The sequence below is a fragment of the Homalodisca vitripennis genome, chromosome 4, assembly GCF_021130785.1.
Source record: "Homalodisca vitripennis isolate AUS2020 chromosome 4, UT_GWSS_2.1, whole genome shotgun sequence".
Taxonomy (NCBI): Eukaryota; Metazoa; Arthropoda; class Insecta; order Hemiptera; family Cicadellidae; genus Homalodisca; species Homalodisca vitripennis.
The window spans coordinates 134,187,996-134,205,506 of NC_060210.1; the positions used below are offsets into that span (position 1 = coordinate 134,187,996).

At 32.8% G+C, this 17,511-nt stretch overlaps 1 protein-coding gene across 4 annotated transcripts in view; it reads right to left on the minus strand.

The window, feature by feature from the left end:
* Positions 1 to 17,058, minus strand: part of LOC124360206 — a 28,783-nt gene extending 11,725 nt beyond the window's left edge. Inside the window, exons 1-11 of one of the 4 annotated variants that reach the window (XM_046813615.1) lie at positions 16,843 to 17,058; positions 14,687 to 14,922; positions 13,976 to 14,158; positions 12,611 to 12,729; positions 10,759 to 10,798; positions 10,362 to 10,538; positions 8,803 to 8,969; positions 8,158 to 8,270; positions 5,671 to 5,752; positions 4,205 to 4,281; positions 2,821 to 2,912 (exon numbers count right to left, since the gene is read on the minus strand). In XM_046813615.1, the coding sequence (XP_046669571.1) occupies positions 2,821 to 2,912; positions 4,205 to 4,281; positions 5,671 to 5,752; positions 8,158 to 8,270; positions 8,803 to 8,969; positions 10,362 to 10,538; positions 10,759 to 10,798; positions 12,611 to 12,729; positions 13,976 to 14,158; positions 14,687 to 14,922; positions 16,843 to 16,966 (1,410 nt within the window). In that variant the 5' untranslated portion in view covers positions 16,967 to 17,058. Of the gene's footprint in view, positions 1 to 2,820; positions 2,913 to 4,204; positions 4,282 to 5,670; positions 5,753 to 8,157; positions 8,271 to 8,802; positions 8,970 to 10,361; positions 10,542 to 10,758; positions 10,805 to 12,610; positions 12,730 to 13,975; positions 14,159 to 14,686; positions 14,923 to 16,842 lie in introns of all 4 variants that reach the window. The other 3 variants (XM_046813614.1, XM_046813613.1, XM_046813612.1) reach the window with 3 other exon arrangements.
* Positions 17,059 to 17,511: the final 453 nt, after the last annotated feature.

Here is a 17,511-nt window from a genome sequence, read left to right on the forward strand (position 1 = left end):
AGTGTCTTGGACTTAAGTTTAAGAGATCATGGATTTAATTACTTGGATGCTCAATCACATGCTGGGGAGAAATGAATGAGTTTTCTTTAAACACATTTCAGTAAAACTTGAGTAAAAATATTACTTGGGTAAATAAAGTATACTTATAATAAATATTCATTTTCAACCATTTATTTTAGACATAACATCTTTAAAATAAAAATCTTTAGTTGAGTTAGTAGTACAGCCGACTGATTTTCTGGTTTATGATCTATTCATAAAATACAACATTGACAGTACCATAGCCTAAGAGCCGGAGCAAAGATATGTTTACAAACGATCAATAATTTTAAGACATTAAGAGAATCTCTACCAGATAACTGGAAGATTTTTTTTACGGACCTGAAAAAGAATTTATGTATGTTAAAATTTGTATTCCTTTTTCTTACCTCATGCTCTTCCATTTCCAGATGAGGAACAATATAAAAGAGTTAAGATCATCTGGTGCATGGTTAGTTCCATTTTCTACCATCAATCTTCCAATATTATCTGTAATTTCAATAGCACCAGATAATTGAACACTATCACCATCATCTAATATTGAATCTGTTAGACTAGGTTCTTGTGATTTGCTGGTATCAAATGAAATATTTGGAAAGTCGTACACAATTTCCATTTTTGAAATATCCAGGTAGCTTTGTATCCTAGAACAGAACATAAAGTTGTAAATTGAAGTAGTTCAGATTAAAAGAAGTATTTTGTCATTTTTTGGCATAATTTCTAAATAAGATAGTCATGAACATGAATAGTAGCTTACCAATCCTAATTATAATAATATAACCTAACAGCTTTGCACGCTGACAATCGAAAAAAATTAGCAAATAGGCGATATTTTGAAACCTTTTATTTAGTATTTAATTTAGGGCCTAGTATTGAACTAAAAAATCCAATACCAAACAAAAAGTTTGGTAACTAATGCAGCAGTTGGTACTTGTGGAAAAATATATATTTTTAAACATTTTTCCATGTAAAATTACTTGCTGAACACGATTATAATGGTCTCTTTTTGTCGGAAACGCTGTTAAATTCACTTAAATGCTACTTAAAGTACAGATTTCAATGATTGTAATCTGCTGCCTTGGAACATTTAACGACTTTTTCCGACAAAAAAGACCGTCATATTCATGTTTAGCAAGTAATTTTACATGGAAATTAGTAAAAAATATTGATTTTTCCACAAGTACCAACTGCTGCATATATACCAAAAGTTCATAAATAAAGGCTATAGGCCAGTTTTTGGTACGTAATACTGCAAGTAATGTGTAGAAAAAATCTTTCTGCCATTAACACCACTACCCTAAACATTTTGCCAGTTTGTTAGCTATTGTTATAGGCTAGGTTATGTTCGAAATAAATTTGTATCTGTCCTTCAGATAAGTTTTATACCAAATCTAAACTTACCAAATCAGGCATGTTATTTTCCAACATTTTCATTGAGATCTACACCGTTTTCGTCCTTCATTCTGTGTAGGTTTATGTGATATAGGACTATCATTGCAGACATAGCTATGCTCTTGTTGTATATTTGTCGACTCCTGAAACAAACAAAGGCAATTAATTATTTATTTTACTGGAAAATATTAATTTCATCTTATTTTAATGTATATTTTATTATTATTACAATATTTCATTATAAATTAAAGTAATTATTAGTCAAGGCTCAAAACCTATTATTTAACCTAAAAATTATGTGCTTACCTGATCAGTTTTCCAATAACGTAGGCTCATGATCTGGTTCAGAAGAATCAGGGGTTTGAAACTTTTGCCATTTCCATAATTAACAAAGTTCTTCTCTTTATATCCATTTTTGTAACACTTAGACACAATACAGACATAAAACAATCATTTATGTTACTCTATTATTATTGTATTGCAAGCAGGTTTATCTAACTTCAAACTTGGTTCCTGTATGCAAAACAGCTGATCAAGATGAAGACTACACAACAAAGAGAATCAAGTTGGTTGGTTCTGTTTATGCATATTACAAAACCAGTCTCTGAATTTTGAAACAAAGAACCAAGCCACTTGGTTCCTTTATTCATAATATTGAATCCGACATACAGCATTTGATGTTTTTTTCATGATTTTTTTTGCATTTGTAGTTTCAAAGCCAGTTAAAGTAAAAAAATCAGGGTATAAATTCTTTCAAGCTCTTCAAGATGGCGGTGATATCTCAATTTCCCAAAAATTGTTGGTTGTTTCCATTATGCATATATAGGTCCATATATATATATATATAGTTATCATAGTTTTCAAAGCGCCTGTACAGTGTAAACTGCAATTACGAAACAGTTATGTTTAAATAGACAAACACTATTTGAAGGCGCTAAGTTATAATGTATATTTGTCTTTAAGAAAAATTTATGGTTGAACTTAAAGGTTGACTGACTGTTTGAACACTTTATAATAATAAACATACACAGATTTTATTGATAGTGGCACCAAGGCATACTCTCCATCGGTGTTGGGAACATATTTCACTTGAACCAGAGGTTCACATACACGTGCAAAGCTTACGAAAAGCGTGCGAAACCGCGGGAAACAGCTACTTGCACTATACATTTTATATTCACTACTGAACTTTCTGAGATATAGTAGGCATTATAGAAGAGCAAGCGACGTCTTCACGAGGACCAAATAAAAGACTATACCGAAGATAACACACATATTAACGACAGGTTTTACAGGCCAGTAGCTATAATACTACAACTGACCCATCTTAACGCAGCACAGACTTTACCCCAACATATGAGGTGTTACAAACATGTAAGGCTTATTTACCTGTAAAAGTAACTGCTTGTCTATCATAGTCAACTGATGAGCCAGTCCGGAGGACGAGAACCGTGACTTGTCTTCCTTCATCTGTCTGTTTACTAAAACATATCAAGTGCATTTCAAAAAAGCATAAAACTCTGCTATCTCAGTAGATTTCTTTACATCAAACACAAAATATTAAAAGAAATATCTAAAATGCTATCACTCGTCTCTTATTCACTTAAATTTGTATCATTTTTGTTCCTACTTTCAGTCCAATTATAACAATAAATATAATTTATAGTCTTAAAATTGTGATACTTGTTTGTCAATGTTAATCTCACGAAAACGCATTTGAATGTCAAAAGATGTAATTAAACCTGGAAATAAAAATTGTGATATTTGCTAACGGGGAGCGTACGGTTTACTGCCCTTGTGCAACTAAAAAACCAACCACAGTGTAACTTATAGTGTAGGCTATCAGCGTACTGTCAGCCTTGAGTTCATATATAATAAAATGGGGCTAATAAAATAAAGCAGTAATTTACTCAATTTTTATTTATTGGTAACGAATGAAAATATTTCTTCGTTTTTTTTATCTGTGTACATGTTTTAAGGTTTCAAGTTAAAGCCAAAAACTAAGTTAATGTATTTTGAAAAATACGAGTATGTATTTACAACGGAGTACCTAGAAGCACTCTGTTTGTTTGTTGTGTTTGTTTTTATTTTATTGTTTAATGTAAATTTGTAAATTGCGACTATTAATGCATATGTTAATAATGTAATTTTTGAAGTACTGGTTTAGTGGGAATAAGCCAGAATAATTAAAAGACTCATATTTTTACTACTTAACTCTAATTATTCTTAAAATTATTACCAATAATTAAGTGTTTAGTCATTTTATTTATTACTCGAAAACACTACGTTGATTTCCATTACGTGTCTAGGAGTTTGAATACTTTTTCACCCTCTGGAAAACTCGTTCCTGTTTAATTTTCCACTTATGTATTAATATATCTTAAGTTTGTAGACCCAATGCTGTATTAATTTCGTAAAAGTTAAGTAAATGAGTCGACAAAATATATTACATTAAAAGAGCACAATATCGTATTGAACAGATATGGAAACTATTTATTTTTTAGTATATTTACCACCACCTTGCAATATTTAGTCATCATTTTAGAATTCACTCTTTTTGGTATACTCCTCGAACTATTGACAATTATGTAATGTAATAATAAAAGTTTTAGTGCAAACACATTTTTACAAAAATACAATTTATTACATAAAGTGACCATTCAGATGTTCTATGACTGTACCGTACTGACTGGACGTTGTTTAGCAAGTCTACTATCTCAACTGTAAGTCTTGACAGTCTAAAGAGATGGGTCATGACACAATGACGTGTTACCTGACAACTGAAGGTGACACTGGCTACCGCAGGAGTCTCCGCTACCGTTTTTATTGTCTGCAGCAGTGTCTTCTGTTCTAGAACATAGAACGCAGGCAGTTCATTATTAACAGTACAGGTGAAAAATGATAATGATTTGCTCCATCATCTGTCCAAAATTAATATTTGGTCTAGTGTTCATGTACTAATTGATAGCGAAAAGAGTAACAATATAGTTTTTAAGAAGCTCAATAGTTATGATTAATTATTTATTTATATTATAATTGAAATATATAGCAATACATAGATTTTTTATGGCTCATAATGTTTGATGAAAATGTCCTAAAAAACATTATTATATTTTGTTTCACTAAATCCGTTGGATTCCGTGCAATGCTGTTAGGTGGAAAAGACATGCAACACACCGAACACGTCTATAACTTGAACCCGAATTTCAATTTTATGTAATACGGACATATTAAAATAGTTTTTATGCGTTTGTATAAGTATTTTATGTCTCAAAAGATTCACCATGATGAATTATAAGACCTTGTCCTACCTAAGGATTCATAGATTCTTTTCACCACTTTTGTAGTATTTATTGCACCATTTTATCTATCGGAATTAAATTATGTGCTACATATCCTAATCTATTTACATAACAATTTGCAACCACGGGTTTTCCTGCTTGCAGGCAGTTCCGTGATATGACAGAAAAGGACACATTTATATAACAAAGTAGATTTTGATGATAATGTTGTGTACAGGTTAAATACTTCATATGGAATGGTTAATGAAATAAAAAGGCTTAACCAAACGACCTTGACCGCCATTATTTTTGTAGTATAAAGTTGTTATACTCGTGTTTCCAATTCTTTAGCTACACTACAGTTTTATCACTGAACCTGGACAGCGCACTAGTAGGCCAATTAACAATAATAATTACTCATAGAAAGCTTTGTATTTTAAAGGTGCCTTTTTAAAAAACATACTCGGTGTACTTCCTAAAGGAGTAAATTAGAGAAAAGATTTTCCATGAGTTAAAACATTTCGTAATGTTATTTTTATGTAAGAAATGGCCAAAAAATACACGATTTTCCATTAGAAATTTTGAAATTGTTGTTTAACAGCAAAATGTCAAATGATTAAATACAATTTTTATTTTTACTAAAAATTGTGTGTACCCCCTTTTTAAACCGTTAATTTAGTCGTTTATAAGATAAAAAGACACCCTGTATACTTTGCGTATATTATGTTTCAGTTTGCAATTCCAGTTTTTGAAACTGCAATAAACTCGAAGCCTCTCTCTGCTGTGAAAGTTCTGAGCTTTCACGTATTCTTTGCTCTAACAAATATAAGTTACAATATCAGTATAGTAAACAGAATATCGGACACACATATTGGAAATTTGACGTTATGTTGGATAGATTAACCTTTACTGTACTTACTTTTCAATTTTAACGTTGTACGGTATTTACGCATTTTACCTGTTGGAAGTGTTGGTAGTTGTGACGCCCTCTTTGGTTTCAGAGGAAAGATTTGCAGTTGAATCTCTTTCTGACTCCAAGTCTGAGAAAATTCTAAAATTTGTAATTAATGGCTAAAAGTAGTTATTTAATGATGATATAAATATAAAGAACGTCCTTTGTTTAAAGTTTACTATTGACGATGGAAGGCTTGAGAGGAAATGGGATGTCAGACATTTCCCATCGTTATATGTTACAAGAAGTGTGACACAACGTTTTGAGAATTGAAATCTATCCTCTTCATTATGTGAAAAAATAATTCCCCACTTTTGCCTGTGTTAGTATGACGTGTGATAGTGTTCATGAATTCGTGTGCTCGTGACTTGCATCCTGTAATGAGGACAAAGCCTGGGTTCACGCCCTCCTGTCTTGACTCCAGGCAGATTTTGGGTATGCTTGACACATTTTTTCTCTTGACGAGTATGGGTTTCAATCATTAAAATGTTGTGTTATACATCTTTCAACATATAACGATGGCAAATTTCCGAAATCCTATAGAGTAAATATTAAGATACAATAATCAAATTTTGACAATAAGACAAATCCTTATTCTTTACATAAATTAAGCAACGCCAAAATACATATTAAACACACATGAAATATCAATTAGTTGTTACTTGGAAAAGTACAATCTTATAAATGTTATAACAGCATTTGCAAAATGGAATTATTTTATACTGTTTGAATACATTAGATATTCAAATAAACCGGTATATTTTATTTTACAATTTTCTAACTGTCTTTTACAATTCTAGATTTAAACATTTATTTTATCATTATTTCTCTTGTAATAATATCCATCCACCCATTTGAAATATATTCTTTAACGCGCCTTAAATTTAGTACATACTCTGTTTCACTCACAAAAGTACTGTATCTGTAACGTATAGAATTGAAGGCGCAAATTAGAAAGCGTTGTTCTGAATGAATAAGAATAAGAATATGTTTTATTGTCGTTCAGGCTTACAAAAGCATTGACAAAGTTATTTATATTGAGCAGTATTGCCACGTCACTAACCTACTTAAATAAATAATATAAGAATATTTAAAGTTACAACAAATAAGTCAATAAATAAAAAACAGTTAAAAATGTATTACTTAATAAAATCTTAACAACTTAATCTCTATGAAAACTAGAGACCAAAATAACAAAAGAAACAATATAAGTTATACATACATAAACAAAACATAAATTTATTTATTAATAAAATTAGACAAACACTTACTATAAAACGTTAATAAATAATTAAGTACAGTTGCACAGTATAAAAATAAATTCTTAGTTTAAAAATTGATCACAGACAGTAAAAAAAATTCATTTAAAGAATAAAAGGGATTGTTGAGTAACCACTTATAAAATTTGTGTTTAAATATCGTCACTGAATTTTCATTTATAAGGTACACTTATTGTCTATTATGTCTATATAAGTGTACACTTATTGTACACTTTAATAGACAATACAATGTGACTAGATCAAATCAAATCAAATATATATAAGTTTATGATTGTTTGCACTTCTAATTGAGTGAACAAAGGTCTACAGTGAGCTTTTGTTTCTGATTTTGTTATTACTCTAATTGCTTTTTTTTGAAGAATTAAAATTTCATCGATCCTAGAACAGTTGCCAAATAAAATTAAACCATATCGAAAAACTGATTGAAAATAAGCATAATAAGCTGTTTTCAGATAGTGACTTGGTACACAATCTTGTTAATTGTTATAAAAGATATATAACTCTTGATAATTTTGATGATATATAATCTATATGAGCCTGCCAACTTAACTTATTATCAATGTAGATTCCTAAAAATTTAGTCCTGGAAACCCTATCCTTGTCAATATTATTGCTGTCCATAGTTCTTAACGTAAATAACATCTTTTGAGTTTTATTTTCATTGTGCAAAAATCCATTTGTTCTGAACCAAGAAGCAGCATCTGTTATAGTGGCTTGAGATAGTAAATTAAGTTCATTCACATTATTGGCAGTATTTAGGAATGTAGTATCATCAGCAAATAAAAATGATTTTGTGTTTAATGAGTTTGGCAAATCATTAATGCTAATTAAAAATAAGAGTGGTCCCAACACAGATCCTTGAGGTACTCCCCATTCAACAAAAACATCCTTGGATGTTTCACCATTAACTGAAACTGACTGTAAACGGTTCTTAAGATAAGATTCAAAAAATTTTAGAGGTGTACCAGAAATACCATAATATTTCAACTTCAATAAAAGGTCATCATGAAATGTCCTTATAACCCCCCCCTCCCACCAGTGTAATCATTGCCTGCGTGTACTCTAAAAATATTTTTAACGTCGTGCAGTGGCATACAGCTGTTTTCCATTTTAGAATGAATCTATAAAATGTTCGAGTATATTGTCTTTACCAATATAAGTATGATTATATATTACTGGAATAAATCTTAAAGCATATACGAACTCATATTACCATCATTGTGTTCTTTTCTTGAAAGGGTAAAATGGCGTGTGTGAACCTTGTACTGTTTTTGGTAACGTTTTATCATACATTCTCCTCCTGGCTCCCAAAATTCTAGTAAGTTTCTGCAAAGTAATAAAGTATAAATTATGGTATTTTAGTATGACACAATTATATATTGTATAACACTGACTAACTGAGACATACCTGAAATCACTCAAAAGATTGTGGTGTTATAATTTTGTTAACTGTGAGGTATTATATACAGTGCACTGTTTTTAAAACTCACTTATGCCAATTTTTATTAGAACTTACAGTTTCATATTTGTGTTATTTACACTCATAAGCTAGCCAGAGAAAGCAAGATAAAAACCATACAAAATTGTACTAAATTTTGAATTATATACATAGATATAATAAAAATTGATGCAGTAATTTAAAAATAGTTTTTGCTTGAAGAACTATCCGATTACTAATCAAACCATTCCAGATAAAACGGATTTAGAAAATTAAAACCCCGTTGTGTTATTTATGTTTTTTCAATAAGAACAAGCTAAAGTTACTGCTGGCATTTCCATATATAAAATATCTATCTATGCAGTGTATGAATGGTCCACAAACGAAATCTAAGTATAACAAGGAAGGACAAGGACTCACGGAACTGGCCGGTCCTCTGACAGCTGGAACAGTTTGTCAGGACAGAGGGCGGGTACGGCCAGCGATTCCAGAGAATCAGTCCTGGCCAGCACAGGGCGAGGAGGCACCGGACGGATGTCGGTATCTATGGGCGTCGTCAGGTGAACCAGGGACACCGACTTCTTCTTCTGAGAAACAGTAATAGCCGGCGGTGACGCGAATAAAGGGCACAGTGCAGAAATAAGGAAAGTTATACAAACAAAGCCCTCCCGTGATCTGAGTTGAATTTGGGTATTATCTAGAGGGATGTTTCTATTTTCCCCCCTGAAGTGAAGCCCTCACATCAGTGGCCAGGGCATTTATGATAAGTACTTTCCCCTTTGTTAAACGTGAACTAACGTCGTGAAAGTTGGACGATATAGTAAAAATAACCTTGAGATTTCTCCAATAAGAAAAGTATTAAACATTTTGCAGATTCACGCCATTATTTTCCGTCGCAGGATGAAGGGAGATGTCTCATTTTATATACATTTATAAAGGTTATTCAGAATAAAATTTCAAACTTCGTGTACTTCAACGTCTACAAAATTATACACTACAAATCTTTAAAATGAGACATATCACTTAACGCTACGATACAAATAAGAGCTTTGTACTGCATCAGGATTAATTGTTCTTATGGAAAAAAAACTGGGTCAGTCTACTACAGTAGACTCTTAAATTGTTTGCTTTTATCTCATGGTCTTATACTCCTTTGAGTAATAATTAAAAAACTTTTAACTAATGCATATTTTTCATTGTAAAATAAAATTTTAGATACTATTAAAATCTAACGTCCAATAAGTTAAAAAAATAATTTCAGTTGACTAATATTTTGTCAGGGACTGGGCAGGAAGCTTAACTTGGATGTCAGAAATTTAATTGATTCGAACTTGAAATAAATGCACTTAACACTTAAAATAAGAACAAGTATAATTATTGAAAAGAATATATAGTATATTCTTTATATAAGTACCTTTTTTATGTGCTTCAATATTGAAAATTACCTGCGAAGCCACCGGTAACTGCTAGTTTAATATAATTTTATTTTAAATGACATCTTTTTAATTTAAAAAAGATCCATTTAAATAACTTTTAATTTTCCTGAATTACATTGAATGAAAATATTTCTTAACTTATAAATTAATAGAATTGATATTTAAATTTCTTGAGCTATAATTCATATTCACACTACGAACTTTAAATTTTTATCTTCAGCAGTTTTTATTTGTGTTTGATTACACAATTACCTAAATTTCAGATCCTGTTATACTTTTTCTGTATTCAAGAAAGTTATCTTAAAGAGCAGAAATTTAACATTAAAAAGTAATTTCCAAACCTCAAAATCAATTTTACCGTGTTGTCCTGGAGTTCAATGGCTTAAAGGTGACTTCAAAGTATCACTAATGGCAGGACAGAATCGCTCAGCGGTTAACCATGCAATGAGCAGGAAGCTAGATTATCTTATGGTAATCGCCGTTCCCGCTAGATTGCGCCAATGGCAAATGGAATTAGGAAGTGATAATTGTGTGTACGATTACCTGTAATGAGAATGCCTGTGGTTTCGATAAGTTACACAGTCCCAGTCCCTCCAGTAGCATTGGGAACGGAGAGAAACCGTACCGTCTGCGCACCTTCGGTACAAGTCTTCTCTGAGACTCCCACAGTTCTATAGCTTCCCGAGCCACAGCCTCGAGTTCTGGCGACAGAGCCAAAGGCTGCTGGAAATTTCAGGAATGTAGCTAGGTTTAGTTAACAGATAGGAAATTCAAACGGTAAGCATTATTTTATACATACTAGGTGAACTTAATAAGGCTTACTTAATAAGTATGAAAATCATGTTTTGTTTATATCAGGTAAAGGTTTACTGCACATATGTACAATACAGTCAAACTCTAGAAGAAAATCAGACTAATCTTGATAACACATTAGCTTTACCTGGAAGAGAGGTCTTCTTTTGTTTTTGTCTGTCCGCTTCCTGAAACTTAAAAACTGGCATTGATTCAATTTGTAGAAACATCCCTTCAAAACTTGCAAGACTTTGAACAATGAGCAAATTTACAAGGAAAACTACATTATTCTTAGGCCATCAAAGGATACTATATACCAATTCAGTGTAGTCGAGAATAAGTAAGTCAAATACAACTCTTCCAGGATCCTAGTATGAGAAACCTGTTTGAAATGTTCTATGATAATGAATGGGAAATACAGTAATAATGTAATAAGTAATTACTTCAATTTTGGTATGAATTCGTAGTTGTTAAAACAGTTATAAATAATAGCAGCAATCAACTTATTAGGACTTACGTTTGTGAAGCACAATCTTTATACCTTTTATTAATAAACCTATAATGATATAGTGAATTCGTGTGAATATGAGACAGTCAAATTGGTACGTATCTTGCGATGTAATTGAAATCGTTTGTAAAATTGTAGGCGGTAAGTTAATTGCCGGTTAAATAATGTTCATTTCGAAATTTGTAGATCATTATTATAGTCGAGACGTGTGGTAGAGTGTCTTGCAAAGAGCTTTGCGATAAATAGTTTATGAATAAGGAAAAGTCTTACTACACTGTTAAAAGTGCTAATACTGCAGGGTTGAAATAATTGAAATTCTTTTGAAAACATCTAAATCGTTTGAAAACCTTTTATCTGTGTTATGATTTTTGAATATTAAATTAGGTCGTACTAGAAATAAAATTTCTTAACAGTTAATTTTAGCTTTATAAACGTATTAGTAATGTTAAAAGTATGCTACTCTATGAGTATTAAGCATTAATAATTAACTACCGTGTTGCTTACACGAGAAGTTCGTTATTATCTATTAAATTTGGAGCTCATCTCGAAGTTGTCACTGAAACATATATTTCCTTTTATGTGCATTTAGAATTCCAAACTTTCAATTAAACATCTTATCAATAATTTAAAACAAAAAACTTATGTTTGGTGACTATATCAATATAAGACCATTCGGCTCATTAGTCACAAAATTCAGGACGCCTTTTGCATCAATAGGATTTGAAGTTTAGAATACTCCGGTATCAAAGCCACCTTGTTATTGAGAGCCTCTAGAGTTTACACTATACCACTTGTGAAACAACCCAACCTCTTGAATCCTTCGGCCTGTACTGGTTGCATATTACGCAGGTATTGCAATTAACACTAAGAACCTACAGTTTTAGATATAAAAATCAATGACCCCTACAATACAGCACTTTTTGGTGTCAAAGGTTACTATCATCTACCGATGACCATGTAAAGGACTGTCTCACGACATTTCGAAGATGGTCAGGACACAAACATTATTATTGCAGCAACTCGCTTCCAATTGATATCATTTATATACAGTGATTAAAGTAACCATTAAGTTTGATTGCAATCATGAGTTTAGTAAACAAACAAAATACTTTCTTTCAAGAACTTAAACATAACTTTAAGTTTGCTTTTCGGTTATTATTAATTCTTAAATTCAATCAAGATTTATTACTGCTCTTATATATTCTTTAACCCTGGGAAAGCAGATCAAGAATATCTGTATTTAGTTCCTCTGGTTCGCCCCTTAACTTACAGTGTACAGTATGAGACTTCCGAATCTACGATTAATTGGCCTCTGTAAGCTGCCAACCTCTAAGTTTCTGGAATCGTGGGAACTTACAGTCTCTGGCCCCATAAATCTTAGTTTTAAATTTTTAACAATCAGTGCAATCTTTCAAACTACGACTTAGTTCTACTGTTGACCATTGTAAAATATATATTATTCATATATACTTAATTATTACAAATCCCTCACCGTTTTTTGTTTATTTTTCCAATCTCTGGCAATGTCATGAAGTTAATACCTTTCTCGAAGAACGCAGGTCCCAGATACAAGTGAGGGTCAGCCCAGGACCCCAGAGTAGTATTTGTCGCCTGGAATGTTAAAAAAGTAAAAGGTTGCTCATTAAATTTTGAAGTAACGCGTCGACAGGACAATAAGCATAATTAGAGATCACATTGTTTGTGAAATCCCTTATGATTGAGAATAAAACTAGTTTATTTTAATGATGTATTTGTATTCAATACTTCAGTGTTATAAGAAACATCTATTGTCTTGAAAACAACCTATAAAGTATACAATATATATACAGAGTGAGTAAAATAAGATGTCCTAAACGTATATTGGTAGACAGATTCGTAATTTCACAGAAAAACACAACATACAGCTACAAACCCCCTAAATCACATACAGATAATCTATTTAAAATAATTTCATTACATTTATAGAACAAGGCTTGCCAAAACGGAGGTCAAAGGTTTGAATTTCAAAATTGTGAAATGTAAACCTGAAACATATGACAAATGTTGTTAAAGCTATTTGACAGGGAAAAGTATTTTAAAGTTTGATTTCCAAATATTTTCTCATTTCAAAATGGAAGACAAAAACATAACAAAATTTGGGTTTCACATTAAATCCGGTACTTTCTACGAATTTAAATATAAAACGGTGAATGGAGCATGTGTTAAATAACGTGTAAAATAATTTGCGCAATTGTTTCAATCAATACATAATCATTCTAAAATGGAAAAATTCAACATAGAAAGTTTCAGGATTTAACAAATTTCCCATATTTCCACGATATTACAGTAAAAATAAATGATATGTTCAAATAGTTATATAGTATTTGAACAATTTTTCAACATAATTTTCAACTGGTTACGGTTTATATTTATAAAAAAAGTATTTAACATTTTCCCCTGTATATAATATCGAAACAGGGCACACTAATGACAGTAACACTGATCTGTAGTGATACCAGAGAGCGGTGTGTTTGGCCTGGGAAATAGAGACTGAGCTACTACTCGAGCTACTGGCTGCAGAAGTCTCAGAAACTGAGGTTCTACAGGTATACCTAAGAGGAAGCGTAGTAACACCACAGTGTGGGCTGTCCGGTCTGGGAGACCGAGAGTGAGCTACGGACGATATAGAATGAGCTACTACTCGAGCTACTGGCTACAGAAGTTTCAGACACAGAAGTTCTATACCTGAGAAGAAGCGTAGTGACACCAGAGCGTGGGCTGTCCGGTCTGGGAGACAGAGAGTGAGCTACGGACGATGTAGAGTGAGCCACTACTCGAGCTACTGGCTACAGAAGTTTCAGACACAGAAGTTCTATACCTGAGAGGAAGCGTAGTGACACCAGAGCGTGGGCTGTCCGGTCTGGGAGACAGAGAGTGAGCTACGGACGATGTAGAGTGAGCCACTACTCGAGCTACTGGCTACAGAAGTCTCAGAAACTGAGGTTCCAGTCTCGTACGGGGCCAAGAACTTTATCCTTTCACACCATACTGACCACAACATCTGGAAAATAGTATGTGGAATTTTTAGTCTATACTATTTGTCTTAAATTAGTCTGAGTGATTTCACATTCGAACAGTTTCGTTTATTGGTGCTACTAAAATTGAAAAAGGTGGATACCATAGGTGTGTACTCATTAATGTGAAGGTTAGAATAAATGTAAAACTCTAAGTGTATATTTGGCAGTATTTTTTTTCTAATATCTGACTTCTTATTTTTAATGGCTATATTATTCATTAAAGTCTAATTTTTAGCAGCGTTTTTGTTGGAACAAAATTAATAAGGAACAAGTGAACGAGTAGAAACACATTTTGTGCAATAAATGAGACCTCTAAAAGAAAACAAAAGGACTCATTCACGAATATATAAAAATTGAATTAGACCATATCATGGTACCATTACATACTATGTACATATTTCCTACGTTGTGTGTATTTTCAGCGCAGAGACGTGTTTATGATTTGAATTTGAGGAAGAAGGCGGCAATGCTGGGATCTCGAGTTGGTAGTTGTGAATTAAATAGTACCTCACCTTCCGTTCTTGCCAGCCTCCTATCTCGAAGTACAACACCTTGCCGTTACAGAACCGAGCCTTGAGGGTCTGTCGCCGCCTGTGCCGGAACACCGAGAGGTTCACGCACTCCACAGGGTATGCTGACACCAACTCGAAGCTTTCGATGTCAGGGTCTCTTCCCAACCTAGGCTTCTCCTCCCCTTCCAGCGTCTCCACGAAGTATGAGGCCAGAATCAGTTTCGTAGGAGTCAGTCCTGCATTAACAGTGTATGTTTATTCAAATGGTTCGTTTATTATGGTTGCTTAATGTGCATTAAGAACGAAAGATCCAACTGACTGAACAATCTTAATGGCGGGAGCTAGAGAGAGGTTTTTTATCAAATCCTGAAATATGTTTTAAAGTGGTTGGTGTTTTCAAATACGTGTATATAAACTATAGAAACGTTTTGAAAAAATTAATCCTTCCGTAAGGGTCTAAACTCTTAATCACATAAATATTGTCGGCCTCGATTATGGACGCTACAGTACATGTTTGGTTCCTGTGATGTTTCTGTATAATTTCTAGTACAGAGTACACACAATAATAACCATTAAAACGCCTTCTATTTAGTCTTTTAATAAACTAATATCCCATACATCAGTGTTGCCATTATATAGATTTTTAAATTTAGTTACCATTTGATTAATTCCACCTCCGTAGTTATTGAGTTACTACGCAGAAGCAATTCTAGGATTCCCATACTTTTTAAATGTAATAGCAAGCAAAATATATGGTACATTAAACAATTTTATTCTTTATTAAAAAATTTGGTACTTAGGTAGCCTACTATCCGGAGACCACTCTTTCCCCATCTACTACTTGTTATTTCGTGATATAAGTATGTTTAGATTAGGTTATCATAAATATAATAGTGTCATACGGTTTCTAGTTATACCAAAAATTAAAGTTAAACTTTACGAGCGCTCACATTATCTGAGCTTGAATTTGGAACTACCTCACAGATGTTTTTCTGTTTACGCCAGAAGTGAGGGTTGGCGCCTTCTGATGGCCAGGGGCATTTCCCGACCTGAGATTACGTGTCAGATCATCGTGATCTGACGTCGAATATTCTTACTTTTGGCGAAAAAGAAAAACACCACTAGAGTTTAAAACACCATACCTAATTCAAGTTCAGATCACGTGACCGCTAGTAAATTTTTCTTATGTATTTACCTACTTATATAAGAGTAGCCTAATAACAAATAGTAGATAGATGTAGGGTACTTTGGGATTATACCGACCACACCCAGACATGAATCGTTATTTCACATTTCGTTTCTACTGATTACTAGATTAGCGTAGAACAATATTTCGTCAATATAAAACAGGAATTGTCTTATCGCAAACCCCTCCCCATCCTCAGACAGAGGTCAAAGTCGAGCGTCTAGTAGATAACGTGATTGCAGTCTCGCCGCCCGTTCAGCTGGTGCATCGCTTTGTTGTACTTCCGTGTTTTACCTCTACATTTCTCCAAACACAAAAATTCAACAAAAACAAACATTTACCAAACTAAACTCTTTATTAAAAAAACACTAAAAACTTGTTTTTATTCTTGATCACATTCCGCCACCCAAAATGCGAGTGCCTCCGGCCATCAGCGCGGGCATTGACAGCACCTTCGGTGCTGCCCCGCGCTGATGTCGACGAAAGAAAAACATCCCTCGAGATAGTACCTATCAGTAAAATATCAAATTCTAGAGGGGCTAATCAGAAATATAAATTGAATTGTAATGGAAAGGCAATTATGTACCGTGCAAATCACGTGATGCCGCGCGGCCTGCCGTAATCAGGATTCTCGAGAAAGATAAGATAACAGCGATCACAATACCTGGAAATGCTTGTAAGTTTGTAATTTTGTAATTGAAGAGTTGTTTTTTTCGTTCTATCATGTTTGTTTCTATAAATTTCTATTTTTGTGTTCTTCATACTAGTGTGGTCGGTATAATCCCAAAGTACCAGATGTAGAGTGGTCTCAGGATAATTCAAAAATACAAATAATTAATTTAAAACACATTTTTCTCGTTGTTATTTAGTTCTACGAAAATATAATGAATAAAAAGAAACAATTCATGTTTAAAATGGTGTATCAATTAGAAGCACCTCTTATACATTCGTATATGTAAGTGAAACTAACCTATCTGAACTTGGCGGATGCCTGTGCCATGTCTGTTTGTTTCAGCAAAAGGACTTTCCACCAAAACGATGTCCTCGAAGTCACTGTATTCCGAAAACAACAATTTCTGTATTCGATTTGACATTTAAGATCACTTGGCGGAGCTTACTAATTAGATTTATAACAAACCATGTTTTTACTGTTTGAAATCAATTAATATAATAACAAGAACAATCACACAGGGAGAATAACAGCACACTTTTAGTTCGTAAGTAAATCAGCTGAGGTAATTATAAATATAAGGAGAAGAGCATATACTGGGACAGATTTGTATGATACGTGTTGGCCTCTATAGTTCACTAAATTGAAATATCAAATTAAATTAAAACGTCGTTAAATTTACGGTCAAATCGCGTACTAATATAATTAGCTTGAATATTTCTTGATTTTTACTGATGGTTTTATGACAGCAATACACGTTTCTTAACCCTAGCTTCAACCGCAAAACTTTTTATTGCGAATTGTAATATGATCTTTATTAACAATGTTTAATTTATTAGACAGCGCTTTCCAACCCATTCTTGCTGCTGCAGGCGTGGAAGCCACTATACGTGATGTAACAATAGTTTAATTTTGAGATTACTTATAACTCATTCCTACAAGTTCAAAAGTTATACGATGATTATACAG